This window comes from Macrotis lagotis, chromosome 8 (assembly GCF_037893015.1).
Source record: "Macrotis lagotis isolate mMagLag1 chromosome 8, bilby.v1.9.chrom.fasta, whole genome shotgun sequence".
In the NCBI taxonomy this organism is placed as follows: domain Eukaryota; kingdom Metazoa; phylum Chordata; class Mammalia; order Peramelemorphia; family Peramelidae; genus Macrotis; species Macrotis lagotis.
Window position 1 is genome coordinate 56348436 of NC_133665.1, and position 20451 is coordinate 56368886.

At 37.7% G+C, this 20451-nt stretch overlaps 1 protein-coding gene across 1 annotated transcript in view; it reads right to left on the reverse strand.

The window, feature by feature from the left end:
- Positions 1-12824: 12824 nt before the first annotated feature.
- TEKT4 (tektin 4) overlaps positions 12825-20451 on the reverse strand; it is a 65477-nt gene continuing 57850 nt past the window's right edge. Inside the window, exon 6 of the mRNA XM_074195997.1 lies at positions 12825-13164. Coding sequence (XP_074052098.1) covers positions 12948-13164 — 217 coding nt within the window. The 3' untranslated portion in view covers positions 12825-12947. The remainder of the gene's footprint in view (positions 13165-20451) is intronic.

The following is a 20451-nucleotide window of genomic DNA, read 5'->3' on the forward strand; positions in this document are numbered from 1 at the left end:
AATAAATTTAGCATGTACCAATCTCTGTATTAAATACATCATGTACATAGACAAAAGCAAAGCAGTCTCTGCCATGAAAGAACTTATGTTCCAATAAGAAAGACAAAACACAAAAGTATAGGCACATTCAAGATGCTCTTAGAGGGTAAGTTACTAGCAGCTAAAGTCTTTTGCAGAAAATGATGCTTGAATTTATTCAATCCAGGATCCTACTTGGAATTGGAGACTAAGCACTAGAGTAGAACAGGAGTGGGATATAAAGGCAATATTGCATAAAAGGAAGAAATCTTTTATTTTTTCTGAAGAGAAGTCCTCATGGTTTAATTGTAGACACTCAAGGAAATGCAGAGGAGAAAACAGGGTTATAAGGGAAGGCTAGTAGAGTAACATTCATATCTTGTACTCACTCAAAGTGGACCAACAGTTGACTGCTCTCAAACAAAGTCAGTCTACTGATTTCTTCCCATCTTTTATCACCTCTACCCCCATAGAAATAGGGACCTTAGCTAGAGCATGGGCAGTTTAAGAAAGACTAGTATACAAAAAAACGGTTTTTATATACAAGGCTTTTGCCTCCAAGTTTGGAGTTCTTTATCTAAATGATAAAAATCATTTAGACTACTCTCTCATTTTATAAATTCAGAAACTGAGGTATAGAGAATTTATATGATTTGCTGAGGATCACCCAGGTAGGGTCAAAAAGCACAATTTGAACCTATGTCTTCCTGACTCCAAGTCCAGTATTTTCTCAACTATACTACCACTACTTGTGTAACTTTTAGAAAGTCACTAACTTTCCTTTATGTTTCTTCATCTATAAAATAAGAGGTTTAAGCTAGATAGCTTGTAAGCCCCCAACAGCTCTAGTTATATGATCCTCAGTGTAAGAGTTGGGCTTCAAATTCAGGGCTTCTGATTTTAAAAAAATGCTTTCTTTATTCTACCACTATAATTCAACTTTGAGCATATACGAGCTCTTCTTTTGAACTTTTTTTTTACTTCTAGTAGTGACTCATCCTAGCCTTTTTAGGTGTCTCTTCTTTCCTGCTCTTCTAAAGATTCTGAGAGCAGCCATTCTAGTGTGGAGGATTATAGAATTAATAAGTAGAAGGAACCTTAAAAATAGCTCAACCAACCAACCAATAAGCATTTATCATAAGTTAAGCATATACTAGGTCCTATGTTAAGTGCAAAAAGCTAAGCAGTCTCTGACCTACAAGAACTTGTGTTCCAGTGGGAAAGACAAAACACAAGTTTAGGCACATACAAGATGCCCTTAGAAGGTATATTATTAACAGTTAATGTCTCTTGCAGAAAGTGATACTTAAGCTGGGTATTTTTTATTTTATATTTTTTAATTCTGAATTTAAAAGGAAGGAAAGTAAATAAATACATTCATTAAGAGTCTACTCTGTGGAAGACACTGTATTGAACACTTTACAAATATTTCATTTGGTCCTTATAAGAAACCAGGAAGTTGGAGGTATTAGTATTCTCATATTACTGTTGAGGAAACTGAGACAAGTCACTTAACCTCTCTCTTTCACAACTAGTGAGTATGTAGAGCTGAGTTTTGCACTGGTATCTTGTGGTCTTCAGGCCCAGAGTTCTCTCCAACTCTACCAAGTTATCTCTGAAGGAAGACTTCACAACATTTGTTTGTGTGGGGTTGGGAGGAATACTGAAATATGAGAGTGTAATGTGTCTAGGACACACACAAACAGAAAAGATTATGAACTTTAATCTAAGATTCCCAAAGACCTTCTTACAGAAGAAGGTATTAGAAGATTGACAAGAATCTCTCAGCATGAGAAGGTGTGTATGACTTACAAACTTGAACTCCTGAAAATCATATGCTATTCAATAAGATCATAGTGTCTCTACACAACTGAAGGAAATGAGTCACTTCCTTGCTTCACTTGGGCCAAGAAGGGCATGGTGCAGTTACATGCTTATTAAAGGCTCATTTTGCTCATTAGGATCAATTAGCTCCTGATCAGTCTCATTAAGTAGGAGTTGGGCTTCAGGAAAATAAATGGTATTAGTCCATCTCCAGCTTCCTTCAAAATCATAAGTATAGACAGAAAAAAGATTGTGGATGAAGGATGGAGGAGAGGAAGGAAGGGAAAGGAAATAACTATTCATATATCACTAACTTGTTCCAGACACTGTACTAAGTCATTTCTTTTCATGTAAGCATTATTTGTTTTCCAATTACAGATGAGTAAATGAGGCTAATGGAAGTTAAATGCCTTGCCTTTGATCACAGTTACTAAGTGTCTGAGGCAGGATTTGAACTTGTATCTTTCCATTGCCAGCCCCAGCTTTCTATGTACTGCAGCACTAGAGACATGTATGTGGTGGTTTTGGTAGGGGAATATAATGAAATATGCCAGGGTAGTCAGAGGAGAGCAATCACTGGATTAGAAGTCATCTGTTTCATCAGTTTTGTTCAAAGGTCTTTATGATACGGTTTTAGCCATATTCTAGAGGAAAGCAACTTCAGTCAAGAGTGTTCTGTGCTTGCAGAAATTGTGTGGTCAGTCCTACTCAAATAAACAGAAAGAACAAGGTGTTTCAGAGTTCTTAAAGGAAAGCCATGCTGTTACCCTTCCCCCATTCTAAAACAGTGGCCATTTCTCCATCTCCTGTTATTAATTCTTGAGCTTTGTCCTTGATGATCACAGATGATGCCATTTATTACTTCCATCTCCTTACTCATATCTTGGCTGTAAGGGGACAGCCTATTTTAATGAAAGGGACACAGCATCTGGAAGCAAAGGACACAACTCTACCACTTCTTCTTTTGTGTGATACCTTGGGCAACTTTAGTTCAGCTTTCTGGATCTCAGTCTGCTCATCTGCTAATGAGAGACTTGGGCTGATGGATACCTTCCACTTGTAAAGTACTTTGACTTGTGGTCTGGTTACCCCTATTTGGTTGATCCTAGAGAAACAGCTGTGTTCAGATGCATCTGATACAAATCATCATTGCAAAGTGGTCTAGCACCTGGGACCCCATAATTGTCAGTTTGAAAGATCCATCCCCTTTGAGAAATGACAAAGACAATAGGTAGGTACTGGTGATGCTCTGTTGCTGGTTTTTTTGTAATTATTTTTCCTTCATTTTAAAGAGGACCAAAGCAACAGGAAGGTAATGTCATAATTTTCAAGTGAGATGATGTCACACATGGAGTACTTATTGAATATACAAATGGAAAAGTTTGCATTGAATTTTACCTCCAGAGAGGAGACATTTTAGTTTGTCTACCTCCATTGGATTGAGTCTAGTCTAGTGGAAACAAGGGTTTGGGAGTCAGGAACCTTGGCTCTGGCACTTCGTGGTTGTGTGGGTCTCTGGGCAAGTTTTTATCTGTAGAATAAGGTTACAAATGATAGTGATACTGTCTATCTTACTGAATTGCTTTATAAACCTTAAAACATTGAAATCTGACTACAGGGGGAAGGAAGGCTAGAAAACAGTCTCAAAACCATGAGAAGATACCCTCAGAGGCATTATGGTAGAGTTTTGAGTTTAGAGGTTTTCAATCAGAGGACTCAGGGTTCAATAACCACTTACTTCCCTCATTATATATAATCTTTGGCTTGCCATGTAACTTCCCTAGGTCTCAGTTTCCTCATCTATGAAATGAAAGGTTTGGATGATATGAATTCTAAGATCCCATTTAGTTCTAACTCTATAATCCTATGAATATGATTGAAGACACTGAAAGAAAAATAATCTTCAGCTATTTAAAGAAATTTCATGTAGGAAGTTTTCAGTATCATGGCATGGAGAGTATCTTATTTTCTCAGAGATGATTATCTTTCCTGAACCTCTCAACCACCCTGGGATATAGATTTTACAGTTGAGGAAACTGAGGCAAAAGAGGTTAAGTAAATTGCCTGGCTAGGAAATATGAGAGACTGGATAAGAACTAGGTTCTTCCTGAGTTCAGCCCAGGTAGAGAAGATACAATATCTATTGAGAAGAGGACTCCTGCCATTTCACTCAGTCATGTGTAAGAGGGAGCAGAGTGATTTACCCTGGAAAGCTGAACTAGGATCACAGCCTGGATGGGATGAACAAGTAGATTCCAAATCCACATAAAGAAAACTTTCCAATGATTAGCTCTCTGACCTTGTGTGGTCTCACAGGGACCTCTCCAATCAATTTACATTGAAAAGATATGTCTTTAGAAAATGGCTGCAAGAGCATATAATGAAGGATGCTTGAATATCTGGAATATTAAAGTTTACAATAAAAAGAGCCTGGTTTTGAAAACTTAGGATATCACAAAGATTGTTTTGTAATATTTTTAAGCTATAATGGGGACTCAAAATAGGGAAATGAACATTTAGTCAGACAGGCAGGAGAGTGGATAGAGTTGTGGGCTTGTGAAGTCACAAAATCTAAGAGTGAATCCTGATACACACACACACACACACACACACACACACACACACACACACACACACATACAGACAATAGCAATGTGATGTGATCATGGGAAAGTTCCCTTCCTCTGCCTTGGTTCCCTCATCTGTAAAATGGATAATTTTAAAAATAAGACTCGGGGCTGCTAGGTGGCGCAGTGAATAGAGCACTGGCCTTGGAGTCAGGAGTACCCAAGTTCAAATTCGGCCTCAGACACTTAATAATTACCTAGCCGTGTGGCCTTGGGCAAGCCACTTAACCCCATTGCCTTGCAAAAAAAAACTGAAAAAAATAAGACTCCAATGAAGTGTTTCATTAAATTACTAAATACTAAACTATTATTAGGAGAAATGAGAAGGTGATAAATGAAGATTTAAAGAAGGCAGAGTTACTAAATTCTCATTTGTGTTTTCTCTGTCAAGGAAAATGACCTATGGATTAGAAAATACTAATAGAGAGTTGAAACTGAAGATAAGCAAATTGTCATTGAGGACCAGTTGGTTGTCTTTGATGAATTTAAGTTCTCAGACTCAGTTAAACTTATTCTTGAATAATGAAAGAATAAGTGGATTTCTGAATCACTCTCAGTGATACTTGAAAGATACTTGGAGAATGGAAGAAGTTCCATAGGCCTAATTTTCAGAAGAAAAAAAGGAAAGAGAACATAAATTGTAGATGATAGAGTATCAAATTTTGACACATTCCTGACAAAATTCTAAAAAAAATCCAAAGATATTTTTAGTAAATATTTAGAAAAATTCCAGCGATCTCACAGCTTCATCAAGAATAAATAGAATGTCAGAAATGTGAACACAAATAGTACATATGAGGCACTGTCCTTTTCCCCTCCCTTAATTTGGATATTTTATTTGCTGAAAGAGACCAAAAAAAGAACATTTGTGGGTGAAACACTGATCTCATGGACTTGAGAAAAAACAGTTCATCAGATAAAAGTGCTTGAAGAGAATCACAGGCTGTTCCAAGAGACTGGATCAGAGGCAAAAGGCCTGAATAGAGGTGGGGATGTCTGAAAGGTATTTTTCTTCAGTTCCTTTCCAGATAATTTGCTTACAGATTGCTTCTAAGGATATATACTTGAAGAACTGTAAGTCAAACAACTGTCTGGGAACCAGAGGAAGATTATATAAAGTCTAATCGGGGTTATTTCTGACAGGTGGTTTTCTTCTTTTTATTTATTTGTTTATTTGTTTGTTTGGGGTGTTTCACATCATAAGGTAGAGATGAATCAGTGAATACAAGGAAGCATTAATAACTTCAGGGAATAGGGAAAGAAGTGGAGTACAAGTGAAGTACTCCGGAGTGCAAGTTTGAACCTGGAAATGAGAACACTTACTAGTTGTGTGACCCTGGGCAGCTCACTTAATTTTTCTCTGCCTCATTCTCATTTGTCAAATGAGGGTAATAGGAATAGCATGTAGTTTCCAGCATTGTTGTGAGCATCAAATGAGATCTTTGTAGAAACTTTTATGAACCTTAAATCACTGTAAATTCTAGTTGTTATTATTATTTGCCATGGGTTCTCCTTTGCTGGAATCTTCAAGCATTCACTAAATAACTGGTCCAGGATATTGTAAATAGAAAGTGATTCTTTGGAAGGAGTTTGAGCCTTATGTTCTCTGGTGTAGCTTTAGCATTCTATGATTTAGATACCTGTCATACTGGTCCTAATCACAGTCATACTCAGCTTCTTAAATATTTTTCCTTCTCTTTTCTTCTCCAACTGTTGGTGCCTAGTCATAGCATGTGAGTACTCCATTACTTCAATAAATGCACAGAAGAATTGCTCATTTGCAGGTCAGAGAATTAGATTGAATGATTCCTAGTGTTACGTTCTGTATTAAGAAACTTTGTATTAAAAAGCTAACCAGGACCAGTAATCTTTCCACTATACATGATAACTGTTACTAAATTAATATACTTTGTTTCTAGCAATTTTCTAGATGACACCATCTTCCTTTGAGGTACCCCACTTTCTCAACCCATCCAATGCCAACATTAAAGTATCTTGAAATCTCCAGACTTTCCTTTCCTCTGTATAACCCAAGTCCCATTTTATCCCCTCAGCACCTTGTTCTCTGAGATCTTCTAAGAAGAGAAATTGATCTCAAAGTGCCAGTAGCCAATAATAGATGAAACTATTACCCAACAAGATAACTTATTTTAATTTTCTAAAGTTTTCAGTACTTTATCAAGTCTCACCAAGTATCAAAGCTAAAAGGTACCTTGGAAGATTATTTTTTTATTCATTTGGGATAGGAAAAAACTGATGAAGATAGAGAAGGTCCCAAAGATCACAGTAAGCCAGAGGTAGAGATAGACCTGGAATCCAAATCTTCCTGATTGCTATCTCATCACATTAATCTAATCATGGGAGTGACTAACGGGTGGAAAGTAAAAGCCAAGGGACAAACTGAGGCCCATATTTTTCCACTTGGGATCCTTCAACCTTTCTCAAATCCTGCCCCACAAATAAAGACTGCAACTATCAAAGCTTAGCAATGCTTTGAACTCCCCTAGGGGACAACTGCACATTTGTCAGAGTGTTGGGATTAACATATACTTCTAGGAAAGAAGAAGGTAAATGGTAGAGAGAAAAAACCCCAGCAAGGTTTATGAAATGCTGTCCGTTTTCTTTTTGTTTCTTTTCGTTTTCAAGACATTGGGGTAAGTGACTTGCCCAAGGTCATACAGCTAGATAATAATATTAAGTGTCTGAGGCTAGATTTGAACTCCAGTCCTTCTGACTCCAAGCCCAGAGCTCTCTCCATCGGCCCACCTAAGTTGCCCGAGTACTCAAGATACATGCGTGAACCTGGACATGTTAAATAACTTCATCTCTCTGAACTTCTGTTTCCTCATCCATAAAGTGAAAATACAACTTCTTCTCCCTTCTTTCCTCATGAAAAGAGCTTCAAAAACCTTGAAATATGGTTGATGTAACCCCCTCCACCAACTGTGGAAGAAGGGAAACAAGATTCATTGTCTCCAATCTTGTATTATTATTCTCTGGAAATATTTTTTTTCTTCAGTCTCAAATGCCCTTTCCTGGTTAGTTAATTTGATTGAATCAGAATTCCTGGTGTTATCAGCTTAAGAATCCTGGGTCTCATAATACAACTTAGAAATATTTGAATGGAAAAATTTATTAGGGAAATCTTGATCATTTATTCTACATAAGAATTGTCATTAAGTTTGTAATTCCTCTTCTGATTTGGTGACTTAGCTTAGGTAACTTGGAGTTGGTAACAGAACCCATACCCTTTCTTGCATGAAGACAAAATATCGCCAGTGAGATGGATGGAAGTTTCTTTCTCCAATGCTGATCACATCATTTTCTCAGGCAAGAAGACTCGTGTGACTTGAGGCACAATGAACAAAAGACCTTGTTCGTTGTTTGTGCCATTTTGGGAAGTAGTAACCTGGTAACTTATCCCATCCTTCCTTTTGAATTCTGCAGGCTCACCTGTGCCTTAGCATTTCAGTTTTGAATTCATATCAGAAAGTCTTTCCTGCCTTGGACAGAACTGGCAAAATATTCCTGACTGATGTCATTTATTGGAGAGCAAAGGTTTGGGCTTTTAATTCCCCACATCAAAATGGTTAGCAGCCTGGAATGGTGTGCTCAAGGGATAATGGGTTTCGGAGTGAAATTAGCTGTCACAGAGGACAATGCTCCCCCACTAATGTAGTTCCCTGCATCATTTCAATTAAAGTACAGTAATTTTAGACTTAGTTTTAATAAGGCAGCCAACTCTCAAGCTGTGTTAATGGGAGAGCATAGATAAAGGGAATCTGTGGATCAGTTTTAAAAATACCATCCCTCACTACATCATCTGGGCAACTGAACAGACCAGGTTGATTATTTTCTTAATGAAACTGGATAAAACAGTCAGACTAAATGTATGGTGTTATACATATAACTATCAATTTCAGTCTTCTTTATATTCTATCATAGCATCTCAATGTTGGAAATGGATTTCAGAATTCATCTCAAAACACCCCTTTTTGTGTTCCCTTCCTAAACCACAAGCATCACCCAATCTTTATAAGGGATTCTCTAAGAGGTAAAGAACTTTCTAGTCATGGACCAGAGGGACAGAGTAGGAGATAGAGCATGGACTTTATAGTCAAGGGGATCTGATTATAATTCTGTATCAACACCTATCAGTTGTGTGACCCAGGCTGAGCAAGATACTTAACCTCCCAATGTCTCCTTGATGGAGGGAATTTACTTACCGACAATTTCTTAAGCTGAATAACTATAGATCCATATCCTACCATTACTACCCAAAACACCGCAAATCCATAGATAAAGGGGTATCATATTTATCACAGTGTTTAATAAACATTGATTAATCAATTAAAATGTTTCTATAACTTGGATAATTCAGTTTCTTATTTTTCCTACATGTCATGGGTTTCAGAAGTCTTTATATAGGAGTGAACATCAGGATTGATCTCAGGGTAGGTGCAGTCAAAAAAATACTCATATGGCTCCCACAGGAGGAGAGTCAAGGCAGTTTTCTTCAAAAAGGAACATTTAGCAGGCTGTGTGCCTACCATGCCAGCCTCAACTATTACTATTCCAAAGTCAAGTAAAACATCCTCAATATACAGCCCCTTTACTGTCTCTATCTTACCCTGAACCTAAACTGTTACCACACTCTGTTCCCAAGTTGGAAGGGGGGAGGTATGGAAAAAAAGGAAAAGGAACTAGAAAGGGAAAATAAAAGGACAGAATAATATTATGCTGAAGAAGGAATCTGTAGAGGAGCTGTAGAAGCCATAAGGAAAGAGTATGTGGAGGAGAACTGGGGGTGAGGCTGCTGGGAGACATTTGAATATAATGTAAATGGAAATACTCTTTGATATGTAGTTAAGAGAGCCAAGTTCACATCGTGGCTCCCTCATACCTTGCCAGGTTCCACCTTTTGTTGGATTTCAGTTTTGAGTAAAATGAGAGGATTAGATGAAGTTCCTTTCCACATGGGACATTATTTCCCTAACCTGTTCCCCAATGACTCTGATGATTAATTGGGGGGATTAGACTAAAGAAAAGTGAGAAGGAGCAGAGCCAAGATGGTGACAAGAACAGATTTGTCTTAGGCACTTTCTCATAAATCTTCGAAACTAAGGACTCTAATTAAATTTTTGAGAGACAGAACCCACAGAGGGATCCAGTGAGGCAGTTCTCCTACTCAAGGTAACTTGGAAAAGAGCAGAATGGCTCTTCTCCCTGAGGTTGGAGGGGCAGCCCGCCAGAGGGGTGGCCCACTAGAGGGGTGGCCCGCCAGAGGGGTGGCCTGCCAAAGCGAAAGAACTTCAGCCTCCCGGAGGCAGCCCCAGGGTACTGGGAGCCAGGGCTCCAAGCAGCCGGGGAGTTTCCTGAGCTACGGCCAGGGGAGCACTGGGAACAAATTGGGGGAACAGTGGAGTGGCCTCTGCCAGAGGGAGTACCTGAAGCCCAGCCCTCAGGGAACACAGCAACCAGGCTGGCCACTGCATTCCAGATCCAGGAAACAGAAGCAGGCAGAGCCTGTAAGCAGCAGCCCCCAGGGCATGAGCCCTGGAACAGGACTCGGGGGCTCTGAACACATTCAGATCCTGATTTCAGTCTAGGTCCCCCATAAATCAGCAGGGGCCCCCTCCACCTCAGCCTGGTAGCAGAGGGGGGCGCATATGGTCATTCACAGAACAGGAAGGAGTACAGAGCCTCACACAATGAGACCCTTGTGGGAGTGACCCAAAAGCTCAGGAAGCACCCCCAAAACAGGCTTAGGCTGGGAAAATGAGCAAGCAGAGAAAAAAGAACATCATTGAGAAATACATTATCTATGATACCAAGAAGGATCAATATACTCAGTCTGAAGATGAGGAAACACAAGCTCCTGCATCTAAAGACTCCAAGAAAAACAGAAACTGGGCTCAGGCTATGGCAAAACAGAAAAAAAAGACTTTGAAAATCAAATGAGGGAGTTAGAAGAAAAACTGGGAAAAGAAAGGAGAGAGATGCAGGAAAAACATGAAAATGAAGTCAGCAGCTTAGTCAAGGAAATCCAAAAAAATGGTGAAGAAAAATAGCATGCTAAAAACCAGCTTAGGTCAAATGGATAAAACAGCTCAAAAAGTTATTGAGGAGAAGAATGCTTTAAAAAGCAAAACTGGCCAGATGGAAAAAGAGATAAGAAAACTCTCTGAGGAAAACAAATCCTTCAGACAAAGAACAGAACTCAGGGAGATTGATGAATTTACAAGAAATCAGGACTCAATACTTCAAAACCCCCCAAAAATATGAAAAATTAGAAGAAAATGTGAAACATCTTATTGAAAAAACAACTGATATGGAAAATAGATTTAGGAAAGATAATTTAAAAATTATTGGAATACCTGAAAGTCATGATCAGGAAAAGAGCCTTGACATCATTTTCAATGAATTACTACAGGAAAATTGCCCTGATATCCCAGTAGCAGAGGGCAAAATAGAAATGGAGAGAATCCACCGATCCCCCTGAGAAAGAGATCCCAAAAAAACCAACCCCTAGGAATATTATAGCCAAGTTCCAGAACTCCCAAGTCAAAGAGAAAATATTACAAGCAGCCAGAAGGACACAATTCAAATATCATGGAGCTGCAGTCAGAATCACACAGGATTTGGCAGCAACTACATTAAAAGCTTGTAGGGCTTGGAATATAATATACCGTAAGGCAAAAGAGCTTAGAATGCAACCAAGAATCAACTACCCAGCAAAAAATGAATGTCCTCTTTCAGGGGAAAAAGATGGACTTTCAATGAACCAGGGGAATTTCAAATGTTCCTGTTGCAATAGCCAGAGCTGAACAGAAGGTTTGATCTTCAAATACAGGACTCAGAAGAAGCATAGGGATTGGAGAAGGGGGAAAATATGAGGGACTTAATGATGATGAACTGAATGTATTCCTGCATAGAAAAATGACACTGATAATACTCATATGAACCTTCTCAGTTAATAGAGCAGGTAGAAGGAGCTTTATAGATGAAGCACAGGAGAAAGCTGAATTTGAAGTTAAAATAATGTGTAAAAATGGAGTCAATAGAAAAAAGGGAAATGTAATGAGAGAAAGAAAATGGAGAGGGGGAATAGGCCAAGATACTTCATATAATAAGATTTTTCCTTATTACAATGAGCTATTGCAATGATATGGAAGGGGGAAGGCAAGGAGGAATGAGGGAATTTTCTCTCTCATCAGAGGTGGCTAGGAGAAGGGAGGGTCAGGGGGAAGCGGGGTGATATGAGTGATGGAGGAGAGGATGGGCCATGGTGGGGGAGTGATCAGATATAACACATTTTCTTTTTTACTTCTTGCAAGGGGCTGGGATTGGAAGGCCTGTCCAGGGCCATAGGGCCAGGTGGAAGCTGCGCCTAAGGGGTGGTATGGGGGCTCAGGGCCTCTTGGCCCCAGGGCCAGGGATCTGTCTGCTGTGCCACTCAGCTACCCTACAGCAGAGTCAGAGTGAAAGGAGAGAAAATAGAGTACATGGTAGTAGAGAAATATGAGAGGAGTTACAACCAGCAATGATAATGATGGAAAAATATGGAAGTAACTTTTGAGATGGGCTTATCATAAAGAATGTGATCCACCCACGACAGAGTTGTTGGTGTTGGAGCAAAGACTCAAGCACATTTATTATTATTATTATTATTATTTTTTGGGGGGTGCAGGGCAAATGGGCCTGGGTGGCCTGCCTGGGGCCACATAGAAGGGTGATCATTGGGTGTCTCAAGCCGGATTTGGACCTGGGTGCTCCTGGCTGAAGGGCCAATGCTCTGTCTGCCACCCAGCCACCCCTACTATTATTACTATTTCATTTTATTTTGGGTCTTTTTTTGGTTTTTGCAGGGCAGTGGGGTTGGGGTGGCTTGCATGTCACATGGCTGGGTGATTGTTGAGTGTACGGGGCCGGATGTGGGCTCAGGTGCTCATGGCTCTAGGGCTAGTGCTCCATCCATTGCTGCACCTGGCAATACCTACAATTATTACTATTTTTTTAATTTTAATTTTTTTCTCTCCCCTTTACTTTATCGCTCAAGCGAGTCTATATTTTTGGGGGGAGGGGGTATTTTGTTTACTCTTAAACAAGAATATTTTATTAATGCATAAAAAATATTATTTGTACAAAATGAGAATAAATAAATATTAAATATAAAAAAGAAATTTTAGTGAATTCTCATCTTTCACAACCTTGGGAGGTAAATATTATTATCCCTATTTTACCAATGAAGAAACTGAAGCAGACTTAGGCTAACTAGCCAAGAGTCACTGAGTTTTTAAGTGTCTAAGGTTACCTTTAATATACCAGAAGGAATATGTACAAAAGTAAGCACATTTCATTTAACATAACTAGAGTTTATTATTACTTAGTGGAACTATTGTTCTTTTTTAAAAAAAATAACAAGTATCCTTCTGTGAATCTTCATTTAGAATGGGGTGGTCTTGGAAAGAGTGGTTCCTACTGGTACCCTGCCAGTCTGATAACAGTAGGGTAATGTGCTCGATGTGCCATGCACTTCTGCTTGTCAATGAATAGACTATTAGCCTTGATGGATATGTCTTTCTCCAGGGTCATCCGAGTATCCTCCAAGTTCCTCAGCACCTGCTCTGATTCAAGCAGCTTCTTTTTCAGGACCTCAAGGGACGTGTTTAGTTCTTCAACCTCACTGGTCAACCTAAACCATAAAGACACATGAAGATAGGAACAGAAGGATTATAATGAGTATATTCACCAGAACCACTGAGGGGTGTGACAGAGGAAGAGATGGCCCTGGAGTCTATCATCCTCTGCTTCCATGAATTCAAACTGATAAAATATCAAAGATAATTGAATAATACACATATCATCATTTTACAAATGAGGAAATTGAAGCCAATGGAGGAAGTTTCAATGATTTGGTCTTGGTCACTACGAGTAGTAAATAGCAGAACCTAACCCCACCAATGTGTAATTAAGTGCTATTTTCATTACAACATTCTGCTTGCCCAAGTAGAATAATGGCAACAATGATCTATGAAACCAGATCTTTGGTTGTAATGTCTCTTTTTTTGAGTGTCATTTTTTTCAATTCAATGAAAAGATAGTTTTCAACATCCATCTCTCCCTTCGCTCCCCCACTCCCCATGACAGTGAGTAATCTGATATAGGTAATATGTGTATAATCATCTTGAACATATTTCAATTTTAGTCAAGTTGAGAAAGAAGAATCAGAACTCAAGTGTGAAAACATGAGAAAAAGAAAAAAGCATAAAACAAGTTTTAAAAATGAATAGTATGATTTGCTCTGCATCTTGACTCTGGATGTGGATGGAATATTCCATCACAAATCTTTGATAATTATCCTTGAGCACTAAACTGCTAAAAGAGCTAAATCCACCATAGTATATCATCATCCAATGTTGCTGTTTTTTTAAGTAAAAACAAAAGTATGCTTCAGTCTGGATTGCATTCTTATCTTGAGTCACAGAGTTGTTCAGAAAAGTGAAGTCAATAACAGCTGATCATCCTACAGTATTGCTATTACTTTGCATCACATTGCATCCACTCTTGTAAGTCTTTGCAAGTTTTACTGAGAGCATCCTTCTCATCATTTCTTATAGTACAATAGCATTCCATCACAATCAGACACCACAACTTGTTCAGCCATTCCCCAATTGATGATTATCACCTCAATTTTGAATTCCTTGCCACCAGAGAAGAGCATCTATAAATATTCTTATTCATATAGGTCCTTTTCTTTCCTATTTTTCATCTCTTTAGGAATAAAAATAATTGCAGGAGCATTGCTTGGTCAAAGGGCATGAATGGTTTTATAACCCTTTGAGGTATAAAATACAATTCCAAATTGCTCTGTGTGATGTTTGAATCATTTCACAACTCCTCAAATAATGTATTAATGTCTCATTTTCATCCTCTCTCCAAAATTTTTCTTTTTCCTTTTCTGTCCTATTAACCATTTCAAAAATGTATAAGGTAGTACTTTAGAATCATTCTAATATGCATTTCTTCAATCAGTAGTGAGGTAGAATTTTTTAAAATATAGCCTTAGATAGCATTGATAACCTCATCTGAATTTTTTATAATTTTTCAATTGAGAAATAACTCTTATGTTTTTTTAAATTTGACATAGTTCTCAATGTTTGAGAACATGTTTCAATATTTTTCCCCATAGTTACTATAGTTATTTGTAATTCCCACCATCCTATTCTTCCTACACCCCATTTATTCTATTCTTTCTCCTTTCATCCTAGCCCCTCCTCAAAAATGTTTTGCTTCTAACTACACCCTCCCACAATCTGCCCTACCTTCTATCACCTCTACCCCACTTTACTTTCTGGCACAAGTTAGATTTCTATGCCCAATTGAGAATGCATGTTATGATTAAAAAACTCTTTAGGTGGAGCCAAGATAGCAGCAAGAGAAAATGTCTCTTAGGTGCTCTCTCCAAAATATTTCCAAAACCTTAAAATGATGACTCTAACTAAATTTTTGAGAGAAAGAACCCACAGAAAGATCCAGGGAAGAAATTCTCCAGCCAAAGGTAACTTGGAAATTAGTGGGAAAACTGTGTTCCATAGCATTGGAGGGGTGGCACCACACCTGAACAAAGGAACTTCAGCCTCCCAGGAACAGCCCCATGGAACACCAAGCACAACTCAGAAGATCAGCAGGGAGACCTCTGCCAGAGCAAGTGTGAAGCCGAGGCCTTTAGCATGGCCCTGGCAGCCCAGATCACAGAAAACAGAAGCAGATCCATGGGACCACCCAGCAGGAGTCTCCAGGCAGCCGGGCCCTGAATGCTCAGCCCACCAAAGGTAAGGGAGTGGGGGGAGACTGACGAAGTCTGTCCCCTGTCCCTGGAACAGGACTCTGGGACTTTGACCATATTCAGACCCTGGTCACAGTCTAGAGCCCCATAGAGCAGGGACCCCCTTCACAACCCCAGGCTAGGAGTGTGCTTATGGTCATTCACAGACCAGGAGAGCAATCAGAGAACCAAGAATCAACTACCCAGCAAAACTGAACATCTTCTTCCAGGGGAAAAAGGTGGACTTTCAATGAAACGGGACTTGCAAATGTTCCTGTTGAAATGACCAAAGCTGAACAGAAAGTTTGATGTTCAAGTACAGGACTCAGGTGAAGCATAGAGAGGGTGGATGAGAAGGGTAAATGATGAGGGACTTAATGATGATAAACTGTGTGCATTCCTGCATGGAAAGATGATACTGATAATACTCATATGAACCTTCTCACTTAATAGAGCAGGTAGAAGGAGCTTTTATAGATAAGGCACAGGAGAGACCTGAATTTGAAGATATAATATATTGTAAAAATGGAGGGTGAAAGGGAAATATATTGGGGAAAAAGAAAAAAGAAAGGTAGAATAGGGTAAGATATTTCATATAAAAGATATTTCATGTAGCTTTTGCAGTGGTATAGAAGGGGGAAGGCTAGGGGGAATGAGGGAACCTTCATTCTCATCAGAAATGGCTCAGAGAGGAAACAGCATAAAAACTCAACCGGGTATAAACATCTAGAAGAAAAAGGAGAGAAGGGGGAGGGGGGAGGGGAGGGGGATGTGGGTGATAGAGAATACGGTAGATCACAGGAGAGGATAGTAAGATATAACTCATTTTCTTTTTTACTTTTTGCAAGATGCTGGTATTGGGTGGTCTGTCTGGGCCACAGGGCCAGGTAGTTGCTGGGTGTCTGGGGTGGGAGGTAGGCTTGAAGCCTCATGGTTCCAGGGTTAGTGCTTTGTCCACAGCACCACTGGGTTGACTCCCAACACATTTTTGAAGAAGGACAGAGTGAACGGAGAGAGAAAATATAATAGATGGTAGTGGAGAGGAATGGATGGAGGGCATTACAATCAGAAACAGCAACTGTGGAAAAATATGCAAGTAACTACTATGATGGACTTATGATAAAGAAAGTGATTCACCCAAGACAGAGATGATGGTATCAGAACACAGACTGAAACACATTTTTTTCTCTTTCTTTCACTTTATTTATCACGAGGTTTTATATTTTTGTGGAGGAGGGGGTATTTTATTTACTCTTGAACAAGAATATTTTAGTAATGTGTAAATAAATTAAAGAAAATTAAAAAATTAAAATTAAAAAATAGAATGCATGTTATTCTGTCTCTCAATTTCAATGTAAGGATCACTCATCTCCCTCCTCAACTCCCCCACCTCAAAAAGCTTTTTCTTGCCTCTTTTGTTTGAAATAACTGGTTCCAGCTTACTTTTACCTTTCCCTTTCTCCCAGTACATTCTCCTCTCATCCATCAACTCTACCTTTTTAATATATTATTCCTTCATATTGAAATTTTACCTGAGCCCTGTCTATATACATCATTAAATCTCTTGTGATTTGCCTTTCCTGTTTATCTTTTTATACTTCACTTAAGTCTCATGTTTGAAGATCAAATTTTCTGTTCAACTCTGATCTTTTTTATCAGAGAAGTTTGAAAGTTCACTATTTCACTTAATATCCACTTTTTCCCTGAAATGGTATGCTCACTTTTTGCTGGGTAGTTGATTCTTGGTTGCAATCCAAGCTCTTATGCCATCCATAATATCATATCCCAAGTCCTCCAGTCCTCTAATGTAGAAACTGTTCTATCTTGTGTTATCACGACCATGACTTCCTTGATTCTTAATTATTTCTTTCTGACTGCTTGAAATATTTTCTTCTTGACCTTGGAGAGTTCATAAATTTGATGTTAATAATTCCTGGGAGTTTTTTTTAAAGAGCTCTTTGAAGATGTGATCAAAGTTTCTAGAATTGTCAGCATAGTTTTCCTTGAGAATCTCTTGTCAGAAGATATATAGACTCTTTTTTTGACCATGGCTTTCAGGCTTTCCAATAATTTTTAAGTTTCTCTCCTGGCTCAATTTCCAGATCAGTTGTCTTTCCAATGACATATTTTACATTAGCTTCTAGTCTTTCATTCTTTTTGGTTTTTTAATTGTTTTTTGACTTTTCAAAAAGTCATCAGCTTTCTTTTGGTCACTTTTATATTCTAAGGACTTATTTTCTTCATTGATTTTTACCTCCTTTTAAGAAAGACCTTTTTCTCCTCATTGACTTTTCTATCTCTTTTTCCATTTGACCCAGTCTGATGTTTTTATTTTTATAATAATAATTTTATAATAATATAATGATAATTAAAATATTAATAATATGCTAATTTGTTTTGTAGGGCTAAATATATATTTTTGCAAGGGAGGGGTTGAGCAGAGAATAGTAAATGGAAAGTGGCAATAACATTAAAAAAATGAGTAACTTAAAAAAGCAGACATTCCCATAGAGTCAGAAATCAACAACTGCCTGTCAGACATTACAGTTTGGATGTCATCTAGGCATGTCAAACACAAAATATCCAAAAATAGAACTTGTTTCCCTATTCGTACCCCAAATCCACTTCTCTATTTCTCTTTTTTTTAGAATTATTTTATTTATTTTGAGTTTTAAAATTTTCTCCCACTCTTGCTTTCCTCCCCCCCCCCCACCAACAGAAGGCAGCGTGTAAGTCTTTACATTGTTTCCATGGTATACATTGATCTCAGTTGAATATGATGACAAAGAAATCATATCCTTAAGGAAGAAAAATAAAGTTTGAGATAGAAAAATTTCATAATAAGATAACGGGTTTTTTTCCCCTAATTTGAAGGTAATAGTCTTTGATCTTTATTCAAAGTTCATAATTCTTTCTCTGGATATAGATGGAATTCTCCATAGCACATAGCCCAAAGTTATCCCTGGTTGTTGCACTGATGGAATGAGCAAGTCCATCAAGGTTGATCATCACCCCCATGTTGTTGTTAGGATGTGCAATGTTTTTCTGGTTTTGCTCCTCTCACTCAGCATCATTTCATGCAAATCCTTCCAGGCTTCCCTGAATTCCCATCTCTCCTGATTTCTAATAGAATAGTGTTCCATGACATACATATACCACAGTTTGTTAAGCCATCACCCAATTGGAGGACATTCACTTAATTTCCAATTCTTTGCCACCACAAACAGAGCTGCTATGAACATTTTTGTAGAGGTGATGTTTTTACCCTTTTTCATAATCTCTTGAGGGTACAGACTCAGTATGCTGAATCAAAGGGGATGCACATTTTTGTTGCCTTTTGGGCATAATTCCAAATTGCTCTCCAGAAAGGTTGGATGAGTTTACAACTCTACCAACAATGCAGTTTGATTTTATTTGTGTGAGAAATGTTTTGTAATTGCTTTCAAAAACTTTCTGAGTCTGCCTTAACAGGTAGATTCCCAGGTATTTTATATTGTCTGAAGTTACTTTGAATGGGATTTCACTTTCTATTCTTTCTGCTGCATCTTGCAAGCCATATTTAGAAACATTGAGGCTTTATGAGAGTTTATTTTACATCTTTCTACTTTGCTAAAGTTGCTAATAATTTCTAGTACATTCTTAGATGATTTTTGGGATTCTCTAAGTGCACCATTATGTCATCTGAAAAGAGTGAGAGTTTTGTTTCTTCCTTCTCTATTCTAATTCCTTTGATTTCTTTTTCTTCTCTTATTGCTGAAGCTAATATTTCTAATACGATACTGAATAGTAGTCGTGATAGTGAGCCATCCTTGTTTCACTCCTGGTCTTAGTGGGAATGCCTCTAGCCTATCCCCATTCCATAAAATGCTTGTTGATGGTTACAGATAGATATTGTTTATTATTTGAAGGAACAATCCATTTATTCCTATGCTCTCTAATGTTTTTAGTAGGAATGGGTGCTGTATTTTGTCAAAAGCTTTTTCAGCATCTATTGATATAATCATATGACTTCTGTTAGGTTTGTTATTGATATGATTAATTATATTGACAATTTTCCTAATATTAAACCAACCCTGTATTCCTGGGATAAATCCTACTTGGTTATAATGTATTATCCTAGTGATAACTTGATGTAGTCATTTTGCTAAGATTTTATTTAAGATTTTTTGCATCTATATTCATCAGGGAGATAGGTCTATAATTTTCTTTCTCTGTTTTAACTCTTTCTGGTTTAGCTATCAGCATCATATTGATGTCAATGAAAAAGTTAGGCAGAGTTCCATCTCTCCTTATTTTTCCAAAGAGTTTATATAGAATTGGAACCAATTGTTCCTTAAATGTTTGATAGAATTCACTTGTGAATCCATTTGGTCCTGGAGACTTTTTCCTAAGGAGTTCAATAATGGCTTGTTGAAGTTCTTTTTCTGAGATAGGGCTAGTTAGGATTTTAATTTCCTCTTCCTTTATTCTGGGCAACTTATATTTTTGTAAATATTCATCGATTTTACTTAATTGTCAAATTTATTGGCATAGAGTTAGGCAAAACAATTCTAAATTATTACTTTAATTTCCTCCTCATTGGTGGTAAGTTCACCTTTTTTCCTTTATGATACTAGCAATTTGGCTTTCTTCTTATTTTTTTAATCAATTTGACCAGATGTTTATCAATTTTATTGTTTTTTTTTTCGTGAAACCAACTCTTGGTTTTATTTATTAGTTCAACAGTTTTATTGCTTTTGATTTTATTAATTTTTCCTTTAATTTTTAGAATTTCTAATTTGGTATTTAATTGGGGGGGTTTAATTTGTTCTTTCTCTAGTTTTTTTTAGTTTCATATCTTTCTCTAATTTATTCATGGAGGCATTTAAAGGTATAATATATCCCTTGACAGCCGCCTTGAGTGTATCCTATAGGTTTTGGTATGTTGTTTCATTATTGTCATTATCTAGGATGAAATAACTAATTCTTTCTATAATTTGTTGCTTGATACACTCATTTTTTTAAAATGTGCTTCTTTAGTTTCCAGTTAGTTCTGGGTCTATATCTCCCTGGTAGTATTACATATGATTTTTATTGAATTATTATCTGAGAAAGATGTATTCACTATTTCTGCTTTTCTGCAATTGATTATTGGGTTTTTATGTCCTATTATAT